This window comes from Danaus plexippus, chromosome 28 (assembly GCF_018135715.1).
Source record: "Danaus plexippus chromosome 28, MEX_DaPlex, whole genome shotgun sequence".
Lineage (NCBI taxonomy): Eukaryota > Metazoa > Arthropoda > Insecta > Lepidoptera > Nymphalidae > Danaus > Danaus plexippus.
Window position 1 is genome coordinate 3,106,387 of NC_083556.1, and position 22,330 is coordinate 3,128,716.

The window sequence follows — 22,330 nt, forward strand, 5'->3', positions numbered from 1 at the left end:
CTGTGGAAAATGGTTGCCGATCTGCGGGTGGAGGTGTTACGTACGCGCTACATATTATAAAATATATGAACATCGCCGGGGTAACATCGTTGTATAGATAAAATATCATATAACGAGTGACGCCGCTGACTCCGCGGAACGAACACAAAGCCGTGTGAACCAGAAGATTCCTGATACCACACAAGCTATGGAATGGCATTGCTATCCTAACATCGGGGTAATCATGTAGTCTTAGGTATAGGTTATAAGTTTTAATATGTAATTTTTTATTATAATATACATATAAGTATGTTTCGTAGTTTTCCTGGAACCTCCGGTTGCCACCTTATATAATTCAGTTGTAAATAATAAACAAAATTATAAATAGTGTAAAATATGTTTGAACCTCCGGGGGATACCCCCCCGGACGACCGTGGAGCCTATAGACCTCCACCCCCTAAAAGACATTATTCCGGAGACGAGGTTTCGCGGAACAATACCAGCGAGGACAGTGATAACTATTATAGACCATATTATAAACAAGGATACACACGTGTCTTCCCTGAGAGTACCAGCAAGGGTGAGTACTCTGTTTTTGTAGAAAGCACTAAAGACACCAAACTTGGGAACCAAAATCCAATAACGCTTGGCAGCTTATTCAAAAACGAAGTCAAGGGCGCGAAAAATATCAAACGAGTCAATGCAAGTAAAGTGAGCGTATTGTTTGAACAGACAATAAATGAAAATGCGGTTCTTAAAAATTCCGACTTTCATACTAAAAACGATTTTAAAGTTTACATACCAGCTAGGGCCGTGGAAGCGATAGGAGTGGTAAGATCTGTTCCCACAAGCAGATCTAATGAAGAACTGTTTAAACTCTCCTCTTCACATGAAATTATTGGTGTCAGGCGTTTTATGAAAAGGGTGAACGGTGAAAGAAAACCATTAGGTACCATCAGCATTACTTTTTTAACAGTTACATTACCTGAATGTGTATATCTAGACATATATAGGTTCACGGTCAGTGAATACAAAGCTCCTCTTATGCAATGTTACAAATGTTTTAAATATAATCATAGTGCAAAGATTTGCAAATCCACTCAAAAATGTCCCATTTGTTCCATGGAACATCATTATTCCGAATGCCCTGAAAACTCACTAATTAAGTGTATTAACTGTGAAGAACCACATGTTGCAGTATCTCGGGACTGTATATTTAAAAGGAAAAAAATTGCTGAAAGAGATGCAAGGCTCTCTAGAATGTCGTACTCCCAAATTATTAATACGCCTAAACTTGTGAATTCAACAGAATTCCCTAGTTTACCTTTAACAAAACATACAAAGGCACCAGCACCAACACCCAAACCGGAAGTAACACAAAGTAGTGCAAACAAAAATATCACTAGACTCCATCTATAGCCCCTTTCTGCCATTGGAGAGTACATGACGACCCAATGGGCAGCTGCCACTATCCCACTATTTGTGACATTTACCTAAATGTAGAAAAATATGAAGTTAATAATCCCTCTGACCGTTATTTGTACAAAAAAAGCAAACTGGACTTTGTTCAATTCTGAAACAAGAAAAGCTTTCAAAGAATTTTCCATTAACACTTCAGATCCGCTTTCGTGCTATGAAAAATTTATTAGCATTTCAAATATCATTAAAGATAAATGTATACCAAAAGCCACTCGCATATCCCAATACACTAACAAAAAACCAGTTCCATGGTGGGACAATGAATGCGCAGATGCTGTAAAGAAAAGTAAAGATGCCCTTAATTATTACAGACTGCTGCCTAGTACAGAAAACTTTATAAAATATAAAAGATCGGATGCTATTAAGAAAAAACTACTGAGGCAAAAGAAAAAGAATAGTTGGAAAAGTTTATGTGAGACATTTAATAGCAATGCACCTGTTAGTGTTATTTGGAATTATGTAAGGAGATTTAAACGCATACCTTTTCAGAAACATAGTGAAGATGACAGTTGGATAAATCCATTTTTCGACAAATATGCTCCTTTAACACCGCCTGGAAGATATATAGCAGATATAAATTAAAAATTTTTTTTAGTCGTGGTGGAAATCAATAATGCTATCTTTTTAGGCAACTCTTTTAGATTGGCTATCAAGTCTAGAAGGGATACAACCCCTGGACCTGATGACATACCATATAAGTTAATAAGCAAGATGCACACTGATGCTCAAAATATTTTATTGAAAATTTTTAACTTGCTATGGGAAACACAAAATATACCAATTACATGGAAAACTCAGTGTGTAGTTCCAATACTAAAACCTAACAAGACAGAAAACAGTTCTGATTCTTAGAGACCTATATCTTTATCCTCTTGCATAGGCAAAATATTTGAGTTTATGCTTAAAACTAGGTTAGACTTCTATGTAGAAAGAAACAAGATTTTACCTCCTGAGTAGTTTGGGTTCCGTAGGGGCAAAAGTGCTTCTGAAAATTTTGTAACTCTTGTAAGTGACATCCAGAATAGTTTTTATAACCACTCAGCGACAGTATGTGCCTTTCTCGATGTCCAAGGCGCGTTCGATAATGTCAGCCCTGATGTCCTTGCGCAGATCCTCTGTGAGATTGGAGTCCCGGGTAAAGTCTGTGAATGGATATTTAAATTTATACATGAAAGAATTATGTACATAAAATATAATAACATTCTTCATGGACCTAGAAATGTATACAAAGGAACAATGCAAGGAGCTACTATCTCTCCTCTATTATATAATATCTACACCTGTCAAATTAAGAAATACTTAAAAGCAGTAAATGTTAACTTTCCTCGGTTTGCAGATGATCTAGTTATATATAGTGTAAATAAAAATGTTAATATTGCTGTAAATAATTTAAACTCTGCTTTATATGATATACATAAGTTCTATAACAATAAACTCAAACTGAATATTTGTCCTACCAAAAGTGGAGCAATGGTATTTTGTAAAAAATATTATGATAATACAGATGCAATAATGTACAACAATATACCTCTGGCTTGGCTCAAGGAAAAGAAATTCTTAGGCATTTGGTTAGACCCAAAACTAACCCTAGAATGTCACATCAGTAATGTTGAAAGAAATGCTTGTAAAGGCCTTAATGTTATGTGATCTTCGGCAGGTGTATATCGGGGTTCAGATCCTAAAACTCTAGCTATGATGTATAAAACAATAGTAAGAAGTCATTTTGATTACAGCACTTTGGCATACATAAATGCTAACATAAGCTTGTTAAGAAAATTAGATATTCTACAAAATAGAGCTTTACGTGTAACAGGAGCAATGTGCTCAACACCCATTAACAGTATGGAATGTGAATCTTGTATACCACCATTGTTATTGAGAAGAACTCAAATAGCAGAAAGATTTTGTTTAAAGTTAATGTCTTTAAACAATAACTATACCCTAAACCATATTTTAGCTCCCTCTTACAATTTGATCAACAGTGAACCATACATGGATTGCAAACAACTGATGTCTGGGTTTTCACCCACACTTCTAAGAATATGTGTATTTATAAAATCCGTTTTTGTAAATATGAACATAACTGATCATGGCCAATGTATAGCTTAGGTTTTAGTGCCTTAATTCATCCAGTAAATATTAGTAATAAGAAAATCCTTACTCAGTCAGATCTCCATCAATTTATTGGTGACAATAATGGTGTGTATAGAATTTACACTGATGGGTCTAAGAGCTCAGATGGTGTAACATCAGCATTCTACGATCCTCAACTGAAAATTCCCAAATGTTTTCAAATTAATGATGACTGTACAATTTAAACAGCTGAAAGTTATGCTATATTGAAAGCTCTAGAATATGCATGTAATGTTAATAACTGTCATATAATTATATTAACTGATTCTCAAAGTGCACTCCTAGGTTTGGAAAAAACTTGTCTGAAATATAATACTAGCTATGTATATTCTTTATGAAATTAAGAAGACGTTATATGATATGCACATTCATGGTAAAGTAGTCCAATTACAATGGGCACCTTCACATAATGGCATAATTGGAAATGAACTGGCTGATCAGGCCACCAGAGGACGCGCCGATGAAAACCACAGCAACTCAATGAAGACACCATATACTGACTTTCACCACACATTCAGCATGGCCCTGAAATCATTATACAAAGAGTACTGGAAGACTGTAAGCAAAGAAAAAGGAACGTGGTACGCAGACATACAGAGAGTCTCGCCCGCCCAACCTTGGTATAACAAACTAAAGCAGTATAACAGAAAATTTATAGTTACTATCAACAGACTAAGGTTCGGCCACTGCCGGACGCCTAGTCATTTATATAAACTGCAATTAGCACTAAATCCTACTTGCCCGGAGTGCCAACATGATCTTGCAGATCTGGAGCACATAGTTTTTCAGTGTCCAGCATATCGAATACATAGACTGATACTTGTATGTGAACTTGACCTCGTCTCCGATGGTGTGCCCGTGCCACAACATCTTCAGACACTGCTGTCTACGGAGAAATATTTTTACCCGCTATTTAAATTTATTATGCATACTGTGGAAACTTTATAATATCTAAATAATACAAAGTAATTTACTAACTGTGACAGACAATAACGGATTTTTAGTGTATTTTTTCAAATGAAGTGTCAGAAATAGCAAATAATAATTTGTAACGATAAGGCTCAAAAGGACTCGTATCCAGAGCCGTAAAAACATTTACAAAAAAAAAAATCGCTTGAAATTTGAAATTGACGTTGAAAAATGGTTGTCAAAATGTATTTTTTAATTTTTATTTATATTATGACTGGATCCCTTGCCACACTGGCATTCATGGCAATGAGACCGTTGACTGCTATTTTAAAGATTATACCGGCTGTATGGACCTTTTCTGGGTTTATCCCAATGATTTGCTCCCCACCGCAAACCAGCGTGTTTTCTCATCTTGGACACAGTATTGGCTAAAAACTAGCCGTTCCAAAGGGAAATACTATGCGGATGTCCAAACCTGGATTCCATATCGTCCTTGGTTTTGCAATTTCAAAAACTTACATGGACGCGTTACTAGCATAATATGTAGATTAAGGCCAGGGCACGCGTGTACCCACGTCCACTTGGCTGAGCTTCGCATAAAGGACAGCTCTCTCTGAGTGCGGTCTTGTCCAAGGATCCCCAGATCACATTTTTTTTCACTTGCCCTCGACTGTCTTCCTCTCTCTATGATCTCGTCCCTCCCGTTATCCTCCGCCCCATTGACTTGTTAATACTGATTTTGTTTATATTCTATGTTCTTTTAACCAAAATAACAACAAGCTGACTGTGTCTTTTAATCAACTAACTATTTGTATATATAGTGTGCCTTTCCTTGTTTGTTTTAGATGCACCAACATTATCGACATTTTACCTCTCGGTGAGCGATCTCAGTAGTACCAAAGTTCTTAGTCTCTGGTCGCAACCTTGTTCATTCACGTAGTTCAGTATAATATCGGCACATGACAGCGGCGACATCTATAAGGAAACGCCGATAACCAAAAAGAGGAAGAAGTGTATTATGGCCTAAATCGAGTTATATAAATACCGACTTATGGATCGTTTTAGGCGTACTACACACTGGATTGAAGATAATTTATTTAAAGACAACCTTGATGTCAGAATCTGTTTCCTATATAACACCACATTCACCACGAGGTTCGGGCTCCTAACACGGGACAAGGAAAACAAAAAGTCATATATCTTAAATTTATTTATCACAACTTGAAGCGGGTTCAGATTCAAACTAATTAAAGTCTTTTAATCATTTATTGTTATGTTCATCATCATCATCATCATCATCATCATCACTGTCACCGTCATCACTGTTCCGTTCGTTCAGCTTCGCCTCCAACTCCTTGGCGGGATTGAACACGCCACTAGTCTGGGCGTTACACACGAAGCAGCGGGTCGACTTCTTGTATTGTGCTAACGCGCATTTCTCGCAAAAATAGTGCTTGCATCTGAAATAGGACTTTGGATTTTGATTTAATCTTTGTGTGGTTATTAACTTGTGGGACTATTAAAAATAATAGTCCTGAATTTGTGATTTGTCAAGTCTTTAGAATTGGTGCACATAACTTTGAGATGCCCCATTTGAGGCGCGAATACCCTAAAAAGGCTGTGCCTTTACTCAGTTTATTGCCCAACCCTAACTGACACCGGCCACCATCTCACAGGCCCTGGTTAATGCCTTCAAACATACCTGAGAGTACTGCAGGAACAGTTCTTAACTGCTGAATTAAGTGTCTCTTCCTCCTTAAAAAAATAATGAAATATCATGATCCAGCTCACCTCGTAACCACGGGGTCCTTAAAGCTCTCTCGGCATATAAAACATTTGAAAGGTAACTCTTCATCGCTGTGGATCTCATAGTCTGAATCACCAGCCTTCTGTTCCGTTTCCTCTCTCTCCAGCTGCCAGCCGTGCTTGTAATCTGATCTGTCGTGGAGGAACTTGCAGGAGTCTGGAACAATGTGGTCCAACCAGGGTTTGTTATATTCAATCAGTTTCAAAACGAATTCTGAGTCTACCTTATCATATGTGTCTGTATATTGTTGCCTAATGAATGAATCATCAAAAATATTAATTTATTTCTCTGTTATATTTGTATGGGGTCCTCAAAATACTCGGAATCATTAATGGGATCGTCGATGACCAAAGTTAAGAAGCCCTGATCTACAGGATACAGCATCATACCTCCGAAACCACAGAAGCCAGTCTCCTTGTAATCCTTGCAAATATCCGGCTGATAGTCCCACCTGCGAGAAATTTAATTTCCACTAAGATAAATCTATAATAATTGTTTTACTACCATATTTCCGTCATTCTCTCTCTCTCTCTCCCTCCACCTCTCTCTCTCTATATATATATATATATTTATTGCTACCCCCCCCCATTCTTATTAATATTATCTCCACCCAATTTTCCCCGTAATGCATTGCTTCTAACTATAAGGCTTTGCATGCTATTTATGTACATATGCTTGTTTTTCGTTTGTTTGCGATGAAATACAAACAAATAAACGAATTCACTAAATAAAAATATTTTTGTCACATTTAAGTCGTAATCTCGTCTTCCTGTGATCACGATCACTGAAAAGTCATGGACAAGGAAAAAATATAGGATAATATAACACACGAAGTAAATCTAAGAGCATATATTACTTTTAATGTACTATGTTCCAATAAAATTCCTAGTCCTGGCCATAAAATAAAGAAATCCTAATCCCAAAATGTGCTCAAATAAACCATATTAGTCTGACACTCGTCTCATTAACGTTTCTTACCTGACCGTGGCTCTCAAGTTAGCGGGCGCCCTGATGGGACCCTTTCTAACCAAACCAGAGCTAGCGTTCCCAGCCGCTGTGTCTCGTTTCTTATAATACTGGGCATAGTTATTTATGCCACGGTACACCTAAAAATAGATTTTTTCACAGCTGCAGATAGAATTTTTTGCAATTTCAAATATAAAGGATACTAGTTGATGCCAGCGACTTTGTCCGTATGGACTTCGGTTGTGACTTAATATATATAGTAACCAAATCTAACCTTCATGCAGAGTTCTGTGTAAAAACTTAACGAATTTTCTGCCCATATTATAACTTATATGCTAACTTATGTCTGAGCTTATATGAAAATTCTTCAAAATCGATTTAGTACATTTCTCTGTCAAGATAAACAAATATCCATATATCCCTTAAAACTATATTTTCTGGAATAAATTTCTGAGAGAGAAAAATATTTAACAAAGTTGTTAGAAAATAGTAGAATAAACAGACATACCTTATCATCAGCCTGTCCTTTGAGCTCCTCGTTTATTTTTTGGGCCTTCTCGAATATTGCCTGAGCATCTTTGTCTTTCTCTGTATCAAGTTCATATGTGGCCGTGGCATTTTCCCGTTGTTGTTGTACTGACAGCGTTGTATTCGGTTGTTGCTGAAACATTTTCGATGAAGTTTTGTATGTGTTGCTATAAAGGTTTATGTTTAATCTTATTTTGTACTTATTAAATTAAACTGCTCTTTACTTTGCTAGATGACTGATTCTATTATAAAACAACAGTTTAAGACTTTTGTTAATGAAATTGTTAACATCACTTTAACTATAGGGAATATTTTATTCGGGTATCCGTTACATATTGGAAGCGCACTCCGTATCATGAATTTATAAAACATTACCTTAAATAGAAAAAAAAAATCTCATACCTTTAAACATGTAGAAATAATGAGGACAGGACCAAGACTTATAGTAATTTTTAAGACAAAGATTATTTAAATATAACAATTTTTACATTAATAAAGTCTTACTAGAATTTATATTGAGATAAATAAGTATTCTTATGTATAGTGTACTATGTTGCAGGAAAATAAGTGTATTTTGTTATGTTAACTGGCCAGCATAGCTCGTAATTTCAGCGAGTTACGTCACATGTGATTTTTTAAATATCAATCAATACCTTTTCATCGTCACTGCTGAGCTCATCCTCTATTTCCACCCTTTGTTTCTTCTGGCCGCCAGTGCTTTGTATGTTGGGGTTCGCTTTCTGAGCTCGCTTTGTCGGCAACACGACCGTGGGTTCATCCGATTCTGAACTGTTCTTCTCTATAAAATCATCAAATACAAAAAAAAATGTATTTATGGCAATTTGTAAATATATATATCAAATACTTATTAATATAATTCAATAATTACATTTTACAGTGGATTTATGTTTTCCATATATAAATAGATATAAGTTCTTCTTAATCTTGTCGTATTACTATATATTAGCATATGTGGTTGTCTTATAATTATTTTTTATAATTGCTTCAAAGAGAAACAAATTTATTTTACATTCAAAATAAATAGTGATTATTCTTAAAATTACTTGTGTCAATATAGTTATTTTTATCAAAATACTCTTCTTATTTAATACGATCACTGAAATATAGTCGAATGTATAAAGTAACTCTAATAATACAGGTTACCTTCTGAACTTGATGAGGTTTTTCGTTTCCTTCCACCTTTGCATTTTAAGTTACGTTTTTTGAACGTACAAGGCACTTCAACTTCCACATCTGACATAGTAAATGGTTTTTACTTATACTAAATCAAAGAATTATATTATAAAAGGCTTAGCTTTGCACTCATTTGGTGATTGGTCTGTTTACAAACTATAACATTTATACAAATTACAAATAGGTAAGCTAAATAACCTTAAACAATGACTTTGACAAATGACACAGTATTGCCAGAAATGTTTTGACTAAAAGAGCCGATGAGCCCACTTAGTAGGCCAAAAATAACCAACCTCACTCTATAAACTTGTATCTCAAAACATGACAATAATGATACAATTTTTATTACCTTATATATTTACTGAAAATATCAACAAAATACAATACGCATTCCCTTATTAACATATCAAACATAAACCATATAGTCATAATTTAATCCAGATCGGAGTTATGGATATGGAATATGTATTTATAACTACATTCTTTAAAAAATAGCCATAAATGTAAAAAAATATTTTAAAATACGTTAAAGCGATTTTTCTTAATTACAAATTTAACATAACTCAAGTGGCTTTTGACAAATTATTTGCATTAGCTTGCTTTAGCAAGATGGTAAGTTGCTACCGCCAAAATTTTTCAACTTCTTTCTGTCAAAGGCTTGAACTCTGAACTTGAACTCTGAATCTGAACGAGTCGATGAATATTTGAAGTGAAGCGGTATCAATATCAATCAGATTAGGGACATTGTAAACATTGTAATTCTGATGTCGTGTACGAGAGAGGGGCCGTTCTTAAAATACGTCAAGGGGGAGGAGAGAGGTCTGGCTGAGTGTGACAAGATGTGACAAAGGGGTATGGGGGGGTATACTACGGGGGTATTTTATAGAGGTGGACGATTATGAGAGATACTAACGAAATCATTCGATTATGAAAATGTCTCGAGATATCTCGATTATAGCAGTTAGTAGTCAGTCACAAATCGAAAGTGGATTCACATTTCACACTATTTATTAATTAACTAGTATTTACTTTATTTGCGACGCCACGCCATACATAATAGTGTTCTTGTATTGTGTTGTATCAGACTATTTTTTTTTATATAAGCAAATTCTACTACAATAAAGTGTAATAACAATAACACTAGTAATATTCAAAATGTTTTATTTGTTGCTTTAGTGTTTGGGTTTATGGAGCAGGAATATAATAATATATGAGGGAACTGTTTAAATAAATAAATTGATATATTGACTGTTGCATCACAACATATTTTTGCAAATATTCATTTACATGTAAAATACAGTCAAGTAGTTTAAAATATGACTGTATTTAATGTCATTAATTTGTTTTCTACATGTTTAAACCATGTTGTAGTACATTGAAGATTATTTTATGTAAACTTTTATTAAGAAACAGACTGACTTTGCGGGTCAAACTTGATAGCTCAGTTGGTTAGTTAGAGCATCGGCGATGATCGCTCAGGTCGTGGGTTCAAATCCCAACCGGTGTCTGCAGTTGATTTTTGAATTTCTCATGAAATATTTAGACGTTTATTAATTTGGTTGGTCTTTATCACAGCTATATTAATTCAAGCTCGAAATGTACCTATTCTCTTGCGTTGCTCTAACAGCTCAAGTAATGTTTAATTAATAGCGATAGGCTAATAATAGGTAATTGCAAGACTTGAAACATTCTGAATACAATAACAAGACCATACCAAGACTGGCCATGTCTCATCTTGTTATAGCATTTGGGTAACACTACATTTAATATAAATGATAAAACTGAAAACACTATTAGTCGTTCTTGTTACTTATATCATTCGATTATGAAAACATATTAGTTACTAATCCCATAATCGATTATCGACATTAGTAAGACAAAATAAATCGATTATGCCAATATCTCATAATCGCCCACCTCTAGTATTTTATTTATATGTTCGTTATGAAAGATATTTATTAATTTATTTGAATTTTATTATAATAACTAAAGAAATATTTTTAATATTCAGAATTTGTGTACTGTCATTTAGAATTTATTATAATAATTGTCTTAGTTTTTGTGACGAAATATTTTTAGGGAAGGTCACAGAAAGGGTGACACAGCGTGACAATAGTGGGGGGAGGGGGTCAAAAAAGCTGATTTTAGTGTGAAGTATTTTAAGAACGGCCCCAGGGGGGAAACCCAACTCAGGGGGGGGGTCACGCGTTTCGTTATGAAGCAGTTTACCCTCCCATAAGAAATTAACACTTCAAAATACTCGTTACGGTTATCTTCTTGAGAGTGCTATGTATTTTTCTATGTTTAACCTTCATGCAAGTTTGCCTTCTAACACAACTTACGGAAACTAAATAGATTACATTCCTAAACGTTCACGTATTATAGCTTTAACTTAGGTTTAATAATAAAAAACTAGAAACGCTCAGTAGGTTGTATGGTGAGTGGTGATTCAAACTAGTTTCCATCATCATTATTCTCTTAAAATCCCATTTGTTTTCTACTGAAAAATAAATTCTGAAATACGAGTTGGGTAATTTACTGCGTTTTACTGAGATATCTGTCTCAATGAAATACCCATCAAAATGGGTACAGCCGCTATAAAAATTGTTGGAACAATCAGACTGACAGATAGAAAGAAGAAATATACATATACATAGGTACATAATAGATATCATTTTTGCAAAGCAAATTTTTTATTTATTCTACAAACAGACAAGATAATTTTTATTTCTTTGTAGAGATGGTACAGGTTTTCTAAGTTTTTCTATTTCATTATTTCCTCAAAATTTTATTATTACTTCATAATAATGGTATTTATAATATAAAAAAGTATTATCACTTTTCTTGACAAAGTTTTTAAAAGAAAATTTCTATAATTTAATCTACCATAAAAATTATGTATCTCGTCATGTTTGTAAAAAATATACTAGTGTTGAGTACTAAATACTCACCTCAGCAATTTGTAATTAAAATATAATATATTTTTTTTAAAGAATTCTTATCTTCAAGGTTGCTATTAAGGAAAGAAAATGTTGCTATAAAACAAAAACATCGCAAGGAGTTTATTATACAAAATGAAAACTATTATCTTTTTTGATAAAATAATTATATTATCATAAGTCAGTTTTAGTTTTAATTTATAATCTATTAAGTATAAGGAGATATAATGCTTAATCAACAGATTAAAAATCACTTCATATTAAGTAATTTTTTTATTTGAGACGGAACCTCTCATCATTCCATGGATTCACCATGCGGGTGCCGGGTCCATCGTTGCAGGGAGAGGAGCTTCAACAGTGCCTGGAACTTGCGACCCAGGTGTAGGTTTAAGGGACCCTATTTAAAGCGCGTTAAACGCTCACCTTCACCGTCTAAGCTCCTCTCTCTACCTAATTAAATTTTAAATGAAGCTACTAGGCCTGCCTTCGAAGTACGTTCCAAGAATGGTGTTAGTTATGGACAGGTCCAAGTCTTTTAGCAGATTGAAGAGAGATTCAGCAATCATTCCTCTCGCTCCCACTTCTACCAGGTACATATTTACGACGGACATTTTACCTGTATATATAAACGTAAAGTGCCATGACATTTTTTAATAACTAATTCCATATGTCTGTATGTAGTATTTTTTATCTATTATTTATTTTAAAATGTCCGAAAAGATGGAAAAATATTTTAAGTAATAATATAAATATTTAAAGTACTAATATGGTTATAATTATATCTTTTTTTAATTCAATATCGAATCTAAGAGTTTAGGACGAAAAAAAAAATCAATTATGTTAAATAATTCCACTCGGCCACCCATTCACCCATATTTTTATACGCGATCGGAATTAAAAAAGTTAAATCCTTATAGTATAAATGTTAGTTTGTTCATTGTATAGTTTAATATATAGTATATTAGTAGTGTATATATGTATATATATACATTTATACACAGCCTTTGCCTCGATTGTTTCCAATGTGCCCTTTTTTTTCATTGATTCACCTTTTAAGCGTATAAAATGTTTTATAATTAGTTGTATCGTACCTTCTTAAGCTAGATATAAAAAAAATATCGAGCAAAGTCGCACTATACCTTTAAACACGAAAGACACTTACGACGTTATAAAAACCGTTAACTAAAAATAGTATACTACTTTTGCGATAGCTATCTCGTTTCGAAAAAGTCGTAACACCAAGCGAAAATCTCAAAAGGATACTTCATTTTGTCGCCGCCAAAATGTGTCCTCGTTTAAAAATGGTATACTACTTTCTGCTTTGAGTTCAAAAAGGTTGTATATAACACGTCAAACCTCATAGAATTCGTCCTTTTGTTCGTAATTTCCTTTAAATCCGCTTTCCATTACGAGGGTTTAATTCCTAATTGTCGCTATTTTTTTGTTAAAGTCCTGGTTCGTGCGAAAATTTATTATAACAGAAACTAGTTCTTTGTAGATAACGTTTACACACGACTTTGTCTACAGTTCTCAAAGATAGTAACGATAAAGATTTGTTAATATGGCGGAGACAAACAACATCCAAGTTATCATTATATATATTATAATATATTATAAATTAATTCCAGAATTTTCCAAACACAATACGCTAGAACCCTGAATGCTTAGCACGAGTGTGTACCGTTACGACATACGAAGCGTCTCCCGTTTCTCATTGAATAACCTTTTTTTTTTTTTTTTGATGACGCAGGGAAACTCTTTTTACGAGCCGTCTAACCGGCCTTGGTGGGGCCGGATAGGATGTGTGAGACTCGGCCTGGGCAGGCCCCTACTCACTAAAACCACTGCGAAAGCCATCGGCCGCTATGTTGGTGCACCCCGGATCTGTCAGCAACAGGGCACACCAGCGACTGGCCGGTCCTGGCAAAGACCGGACTTACTCCCTCAGAGAAAGGGGGCAATCCCGGCAATTAGGATCGCCCCGACGACGCCGGGCTTTCACAGGAGCCGGGTTACCAGCCCGACCCCAGCCCGGAGTGCAGGGGCGCTATTGGAGGCGTTGCAAATATCGCCTCCGGCGCACCCCCGTCCGTCGTCTGCGGAGGGAGGGTGCATCAGCCGCATCCTCCCTTTCCCGCTCAGATGCCTCCTTCGTGGACATGACCGTCTCACAGAAGGAGGACACCGCCAGCCAGGACCTGTCACTCTCAAGCATCTTCTCCGCGATACTCGAAAGCGACAAGTCCACTCCGCCGAGAGCCGCCACAAGGTCTTGGCGCTGCGCAGCCCATCTCGGGCACACCTCGAGGGTGTGCTGGGCCGAGTCCACCGCAGCTCCGCACTCATGACAGCCACTCCCCGGCTCTCTCCTGGCCGTCCGACACAAGTAATCACCAAAGCACCCGTGCCCGGTGAAGACCTGCGTCAGACGGAAAGTGAGGGGTTTGCGTTTCCGCCTCATCCAACGCTCTAGGACCGGACGGAGCGCTGCCGTTGTACGTTTACCGTACGGCTGGCCCGCCAGGTCCTCCCCCCACTCCCGCATAAGACGTGACTCCCCCTGCCGGCGAACCGCCCGGATCTCCTCTGATGAAGGGTTCTCTCCGAGAGCCCTCCTACCCGAGACGTAGGAGAACACCTCGGCGAGAACCGACGCCACAAGATCCCAAGGCGGATCGCCGGCAAGAGCCGTCGCTGCGGCCCAGGAGACCGTACGGTACCCCCTAACCACCCTCACCGCGGGTGCCCTTTGCGCCGAGCGCAGTAGGGCCTTGACCCCGCGGCTCATCGGGCGGTCAGCCCAAACGGGAGCACCGTACGTGGCTATACTCCGACAGACCCCAGAGTATAGCCGCCTGCAAGCTGCGCTGGGTCCTCCGAGGTTCGGGAGGAATTTCCCCAGCGCACCTGCCGTCCTCATGACCTTCGGCCCCAACTCCCTGAAATGGGGCACGAAGGTCCACCCTCCGTCAAGGGTGAGCCCCAGGTATTTCATGGTCGGGCTCACCCTGACCCTCCCTCCTCCTATGAGGAGGGTGGCACCCGGCGGGGGTCCTTTCCGCCCAGTCCCGCGGAAGAGGAGGGCTTCGGTTTTGTTGATTCTGACCCGAAGCCCCAACCTCTCTATGCGGCTGATCACGAGGTCAGTTCCGACCTCGGCCAGCCGCGCCGCCTCCTTGTAGCTCCGTCCCCGGGATAAGACGAGGGTGTCATCTGCATAGCAAATGACACCCATCCCGGGGAGGAGGCGACTCCGCAGAACCCAGTCGTATCCGACATTCCACAGGACAGGTCCCAAGACCGAACCCTGTGGAACGCCGTTTTCGACTGTCCACCACTCTATGGACCCCCTCCGGTTCTCGATTGCCACCCTCCTCTGGGAGAGGTAGTCGCCTATCAGCCTCCTCAGATACAGGGGCACTCCGAAGTACTCGAGTGCCACCTGTATCGCGCTATGTGGGAGGCTGTTGAAGGCGTTGGCGATGTCCAACGACACCGCCAACACTACCTCTCCTCCGCGTTCCGCCTCTTCCGTCACCACCCTCAGGCGTTTGAGGGCATCGACGGTCGACCGGCGGGCTCGGAACCCGAACTGGGACTCTGACAGTCCCGGGCCCGAGCCTTCCTCCAGGTGCCGAACGAGACGGGTGGCCATTATCTTCTCCAGGGCCTTCCCCGCCTCGTTCAGCACAACCACCGGTCGCACCGCCGAAGCCGAGTCCGGAGGCCGGCTGCCTTTTGGGAGTAGGCAAAGCCGGCCTTCCTTCCAGGCCCTCGGGAACTGCCCGGACCTCAGACAGAGGTCGAACAGCTCCCTGAGGGCTCCCCCGAGGTGCACCAGGGAGAGAGCGAGAACTCTCCCGTGCACCCCGTCCGGACCCGGTGCGCACTTCTTACTCTGGAGGCGAGCCAGAATCGCCTCCATTTCAGACTCCGTGACGGTGGGCGGAACGCGGTCGCCCTCTTCCAGCGTCGGCCGGGCCATTCTGGGGGGAGTGAATCCCGCAGGAGCATCGGGGAAGAGTTCCCCGACGATCCCCCTCAGAGCAGCCGGCTGGAGCACCTCCGTGATGGGGGCCGACTGGGCGCAGATTTTATTCCGCGCCCGTTTGTATGGTCGGCCCCAAGGATCTCGGTCGAGACCCTCCACCAGCTCCAGCCAGGCTGCCTCCTTGGCCCGGCAGATGGCCTGCTGCAGGATCAACTTTTTCGCCACGTAGATCCTGTACAGCCGGCCATCTCGCTCCTCGTCCTGGGGGCGGCGTCGCCTGCTCCGTGTGTATGCCCTCCTGGCCCCGTTGCAGGCGACCCGGAGGTCGGAGATGTTGTCCGACCACCAGTACACCGCTCCCCGCGGGGGGGGACGTCCTACGGGGGGCATCGCCGCTCTGCAGACGTTTTGGAGAACGTCTTCAAAGCGACTAGCCCCTTCATCCACCCCCAACTCCGCACTCTCCGGGAGGCTCCAGCGGCCGACAACGGCCGCTTCTTCAGCCAGTTCCCGGTTGAGCTTTGACAGCGCCCAACGCGGGAACCGACTTCTCTCCCGGGGCGACGAGGAATTCGACGCTGGACTCCGGCGACCGGCAGGAGAAGCAGACACTTCGAACCGTATGTAGCGGTGGTCCGAAAGCGTCTCCACTCCTGCCTCAACCCTCCATCCCTCCACTCTGCGTGCGAAGGTCGGAGTGGCGAACGAGACGTCCACCACTGAACCTCCCGACCGTCGCACGCACGTCTGGACTGTCCCCGTGTTGAGTAGGGACAGCCCGGCAGTTAGCGCCCATTCCTCCAGTTCCCTCCCTCTGGGTGTTGTGAGGGGGTTTCCCCACGCCGTGGACTTGGCGTTGAGGTCCCCCATAACAACCACCTGGAGAGGCGCTAACTGCCCTACCACCGGCCCGAGAGAGTCGAGAAATCTCTCGAAGGCCGGCAGGTCGCGGTTCGGGGAGAAATATACCCCGACTATGGCAATCTCCCCGCGAACCGCAGCCACATACCCGTGGCCCCTCGCTTTGACTGCGAGGGGGGGCACCGCGCCCGGCCGCGTGACGATCACGACGGAACCGTCCATGTCTCCCGCCCAATGAGGTTGGGCAGGGACACAGTACGGCTCCGACATGACCGCCACGTCAACGGCCCACTCCACCATGGACTGCAGGAAGAGATCCTGAGCCCCGGCGGAGTGGTTGCCGTTGGCCTGCAGGAACCTGAGATGTCCGGCCATTACTCGGACATCTCAGCTCCTGACGCCTGCCTCGAAACCCCAGCCCTTGTTGGCTGGGCCGGAAGTTTCCCACGGGTGGATGGGGGGCGGCACGAATGACCCCCCATCACATGGTCCGCCGGCTTGCTCGCGTCCGCGCACACAGCGCAGCGTGGTGACGCGGAGCACTGGGCGGACCTGTGGCCCTCCTTGCCACAGCGGTAGCACAGACCGCTGCGGTCTTTTGGGCTGGGGCACGCGGCCGCAACGTGCCCCATTCCCAAGCACTTGAAGCAGTGCTTGGGTCGTGCCTCCATGTATGAGAGCCGCACCTGGCTCCACCCCACCGATATATTACCCAACTGCAGCAGCTTTTTGGCCGCCGCAGCCGGTACCTCCAGCAGAGCAGAGCCTGTGCCGCGAGGCCCAGGTCGCACGTTGCGCACCCTGACCTGGGCCTCGGTGCAGCCCCCCTCCTGCGCGACCGCGGCCACTAGCCGGTCCGCGGTCGTCGCGTCGTTGAGGCCCGTGACTCTCAGGTCAGCGTACTTCACGGGCCTCGTAACCTCCACCTCCTGAGCCAGTGCGGACTTCAGCTTCGCGGCCAAAGCGTCTGCCTTTTCCGCACTGGTGGAGCCGGGCACCTCAATGATACGGGCCCCCGTTGCCGTAGCACGGATCTTCAGGGGCCCTATCCCCAGCTCCTTTCGGTCCACCTCTTTTTCAGCCTTGAGGAGGACCGATAAATATGATGCCCCTCGGGCCGCTGCCTCAGGCCGTAACTTGATCATTACGGCCTGGGAGCGCGGGAGCATCACCTTCTTGGGGCCCTCTCTTGGGCCCGCCTTCTTTTGCTGCGACGCCGGTTTCTTGGGTACCGGCGCCACCTCCTTTTTCTTGGGGGCCTTGCGGCGGACCACCTCCGTCCACTCCACCGCATTGGCTCCATTCCCCACTTTACCGGGTCCCTTTTCCCCGGTCCCTCTGCCTGACGTGGATGGACCGAACGCGGTCCAAGCCACCTCCTTCCCTCCCTTCGACCTCTTGCCTTTCCCTTTGGAAGGCGCAGGGAGGGAAGGGAACTCCTCGTCAGAAGTTACCACCGGAGCCGGTAAAGAGGCCGATGACTTGGCCCCCCTCTGCAGGGCCGCCTGGCGAATCGCCCTCCTAGCCGCTACGGCGACGGCCGAATGGTCACCGGCCAGGGGGGGACGGGTGACCTCTTCCCGCATGAGACGGGACTCCAGTGCGGAAAGCCGCCCATCGACCAGGTTGCCAACCAACCTGGCGATGTTGGCCTCCAGCACCTGGAGCTGGTCTTGACAGACCGGCCCGTCTGAAGCCGCCTTGGCCGCCGCCGTCCTTTCCTTCCTCATCTCCTCGAACTGGAGGCGATGGGCGCGCACCTCCTCCTTGAGGCCCGCGTTCTCTCTTTGGAGCCGACCTATATCGGCTCTGAGACGGTGGGTCTCCTCTGCCTCGGTGCGTGAGACAAGGGTGTCAAGTGCCTCCCTCAAAAAGGTCGAAGCCCTCATTATTTTGGAAGAGTACCCCCCTTTTAAGTTGGTACTCTTCCCGACGAGATCCCTAATGAGGTTGAGGCTTTTTTCGGCCTCGGCCATGATAGCCTCCGCCCCCATCGCCCCCAACTCCACAGGGACCTCCTTCCCCTTCCCCTTCGCCTTTCCTGCCCCGTCCCTCACCTTTCCAAGGCTCTTTTCCAGGTAGGAGTCGAAGGCAGCCTCCGACTCCTCCTCCTCCCTCTGCCGCAAGAATTTACGGGCTTTAGTCAAGTTTCTGCCTCGACCTCGTCTTCCCGTCAGGTCTAGCCCTCGAATCATCACGCCCCCGGTCTCGGTATCGGAGCCAGACACCTCCGAAAAGAGGCGCTTGGCTCCCAACTCCGACTCAGGACGAGACGACATCGAGTCGTCCACACCAAAACAATCATCAGTTAGAATGCCCGACTTTCCCCCCCGGGCAAACCCCCCACCATCATCCTCCTTATCATTCATCCTAGCACTCACACCTCAGACAACCAAAAGACACCTCAAAACAACCTAAAACACAGCGAAATAGCAAGCGAAAGCGATGTATATCAGACGTCCGTACCCTGCCTTCTCATTGAACAACCTACGTTAATAATATGATGAGTTAAGAATTAAGATAAATTATGAATGAAAAAACTATTAATGTTTCGTATGCAGCGTGACGATGAGCGCTTGTGTTTGCTATATTATTTTCAATATATCTTTAATGTACTTAAAACCCTCATGTTCGACAAAGTTTTAGTAAATTCTTGATATATTTTCTTACCACAACACCCTAACAGTTCCGATAACTGAATTAGAAAACAATTTTTTATATCGTCTATTAATTTTAAAAATTTCTATTTACTTACATATTTACGAGAATCACTTTCATTTAATCTTGATTACACTTGAGATACACGAAACTGCTTATCAAAAAAAATATTACTTTTACAACGGGATTCCATTGTTAAGTACGGACGGTTTTTAGTAATTTATTAATTAAACAACATTAATGACATTCACCTTAATAAAATATATTTATCAAAAGCAGTAATTAGTTTTATACAGGCAACATATTCAGTGGTAAACGGACATCGCCGGGGCGTCAGCATTGTATGGATAAAATATCATATTAATGCGTCATATTCCTGATACCACAGAAGAAATAATATGGCATTGCTTTACTAACACACGGGCATTCTAGTCTAAGGTATAGGTTATAAGTTTTAATATTATATATATATAATGAGATCTAAGATTATCGCGAGTATTCATTTAAATGAAGTATTATTCGGATTTACTACGCGGATTTTATTATTTAAAAATATGGTTCTGGTTCACAGCAGGTGTGAAAACCTCGTCTGCCCGTGATCACGGGTGCTGCAAAGTAACCGAAACGTCGGGATTATGTAGTTATATATATATATATATATATATATATATATAAGTTTCTTAGTTTTCAATTAACCTCTGGCGTCTGTGAAACGCACACTATATAACTAATCACAAAACATAATAATATTTGCATTTCTTTTTTTGTTTAATGAGCTTAAATATTGTTAAGTCAAACAATTGCGAGTTAAGTAATAAATGATTACATAAAAAAAATATCTGTGAAAGCACAGAGTAAATATGAAGAAGATCTGTTTTATATAGATTAATATAAATTAATATTATCTGTAATATAAATATTTGAATGAGATAGGACATTTTTTTTTAGTTGTCATGTCAGTGGAACTTGTTTCTTGAATCCTTCACTTAGAGATGGGACATATCGATAATAATTCCAATTATATCGACTTCAAGTCATCGACTGTAAATAATAACGAACTTCGTTCCAAAGATGTTAAATAACTATTTCTAAGGTTGCCGTTTTTATTTACGTCATAAAACTATCTGCTCTCGATTTAAGTGAAAAATTATTTTTATTTATCGTCTGCATATAACCTTTGAACTATTTTTTTTATTCACTTTAAATTGAAAATATTATGAATATTTGACGTGTTTTTGATAATTTTTTTTTCTTACAATAAAAGCAACTATTAGGTTATTAAAAAAAATAATTAAATAAACCCACTTATTCCATTCGACAAACTCCTTCGTGTTTCCTCCACACCGTACTCAAGATTGTAATACGTTCAACAAATAAAAACGTTGACATTGGCAGAATATTCCACGATTCCAGTGTCAATGAAGCCATAGCATAAAAATATTAGATTAAAATATAAACAATAATTCTGTATAAAAAAATTAGGCTTGCCAAACTATATTCCTAGTTACCTAATAACTTATAAAAAAGGCAAGTTATATAGACAAGATATATCCCACAAGATTGATAGACTATAAAATATGATATTTCAATGACAATCTTATCAAATAATTTGATATAGATTATAATATTTTTAATTTATAATGTTATAGTTGATATAAAATCTATCTATTAGCACAAGTGGTGTTTTTTTTTATATCAATTAAGGGCGGACATTGTTAGAATTCCGTGGGAATTAAGTCGTGTTAAATTTAATGTCGTTACTTATTTGTCATACATTCATAGAAACATCTTCATTCGTAATTATAGGAATTTAAGATAGAATTGTTTCTGACATATAACTATAGAAGTTACAAATGAGATTAACAACAAACATGTTTCAGAGAAAACAGCTTTAAAATGTGTCACAATTGACAATTGGATAAACATCAACAATATATTCAATGTACATATAATAAGACGGTAAAAACCGAATGTCTGTACATTAAATATTTTTCCAATAAACTGATAGGAAGCAATTAAAGAAGAATTAAGAAACCAAAAAAAAATTTTTTGGAATATGTCTGTCTGTCTGTCACGTTATAACTGCAAATCTACTCAACGGATTTGAACGCGGTTTCCACAGTTGGATTACATATAATTAGGAGCCTTGTCAAAACTTTGTTTCGTCAAAATCGGTTAAGGGAAAAAGAAGTTATGGTTAATTTTAAGTTTGACTTATTGTTGTGCGAAAAGAGACCAACAGCTTGTCTTCAATATAGGGATATTAATAATATAATATATAGGTATTTTAGCATTAATTAATCATTTTAAATGTATTTTGATTAATGAGAATCAAAAAGGAATAAAATGAATTATGTAAACTTTTTTTTTCTACGTAAATGCTATAATTGTTTTTTAATGTGAAACGTGGCAAACGAGCAGACGGCCTACTTGATGGGCAGTAGTGACCGCCGCCCATGGACATCCGCTACATAGATGTCGCAGATGCGTTGGCAACCTTGATTTTTGAGGAAAAAGGAGGGGTGGGAATAAGGAAATGGCAGGAAAGGGTGGGAACGGGGAAAGGGCAACCGGCTCTGTAACTCATCGAACGAAACGCAGCCACTAAAGGCTACTTCACGCCGATCTTCTGTGAGAGGGTGGTATTTCCCCGGTCGAGCCAGCCTATGTTCCAGCTGTAGTAACTTGACCACAGCTAGGCTCTACCATCCTCAAAATGTTTGGTTGTTGGTTATATTTTTCTGTCTAGGACATGCTGCGTGTTCAGATCAAGTTTGCATCACATATAAGCGTTTCCCGTAAACGTAAGACTATAGCGAATGAAACTACTAACGCTTCGTGTCTAGCGTGAGTAAACTGATGACAAACTCGGAGTAAGATACCAAT

At 40.9% G+C, this 22,330-nt stretch overlaps 1 protein-coding gene and 1 long non-coding RNA gene across 2 annotated transcripts; both read right to left on the minus strand.

Moving 5' to 3' along the window:
• Positions 1–357: 357 nt before the first annotated feature.
• On the minus strand, positions 358–4,573 carry LOC133319787 (uncharacterized). Its single transcript, XR_009753286.1, has 5 exons — positions 4,329–4,573; positions 3,992–4,116; positions 3,620–3,728; positions 2,405–2,600; positions 358–2,011 (listed from the first exon to the last, which is right to left on the minus strand). It is a non-coding gene; the product is annotated as an uncharacterized LOC133319787 (long non-coding RNA).
• Positions 4,574–5,752: 1,179 nt separating this feature from the next.
• LOC116776291 (E3 ubiquitin-protein ligase RNF113A) lies at positions 5,753–9,199 on the minus strand. Its single transcript, XM_061525419.1, has 7 exons — positions 8,966–9,199; positions 8,455–8,600; positions 7,782–7,934; positions 7,286–7,413; positions 6,697–6,758; positions 6,292–6,463; positions 5,753–5,960 (listed from the first exon to the last, which is right to left on the minus strand). The coding sequence occupies exons 1-7, from the start codon at positions 9,060–9,062 to the stop codon at positions 5,762–5,764; spliced, it is 957 nt and encodes a 318-aa protein (XP_061381403.1). The 5' UTR covers positions 9,063–9,199; the 3' UTR covers positions 5,753–5,761.
• Positions 9,200–22,330: the final 13,131 nt, after the last annotated feature.

What these genes read in the sequence shown, in the direction of transcription:
- LOC116776291 (XM_061525419.1), bottom strand. Translation starts at nt 9,062, where the DNA reads ATGTCAGATGTGGAAGTTGAAGTGCCTTGTACGTTCAAAAAACGTAAC. An exon ending in AACCTCATCAAGTTCAGAAG is followed by an intron (nt 8,601 to 8,965) that starts GTAACCTGTATT and finishes ATGATTTTATAG; the next exon opens with AGAAGAACAGTTCAGAATCG. An exon ending in AAGGACCCCGTGGTTACGAG is followed by an intron (nt 5,961 to 6,291) that starts GTGAGCTGGATC and finishes GTCCTATTTCAG; the next exon opens with ATGCAAGCACTATTTTTGCG.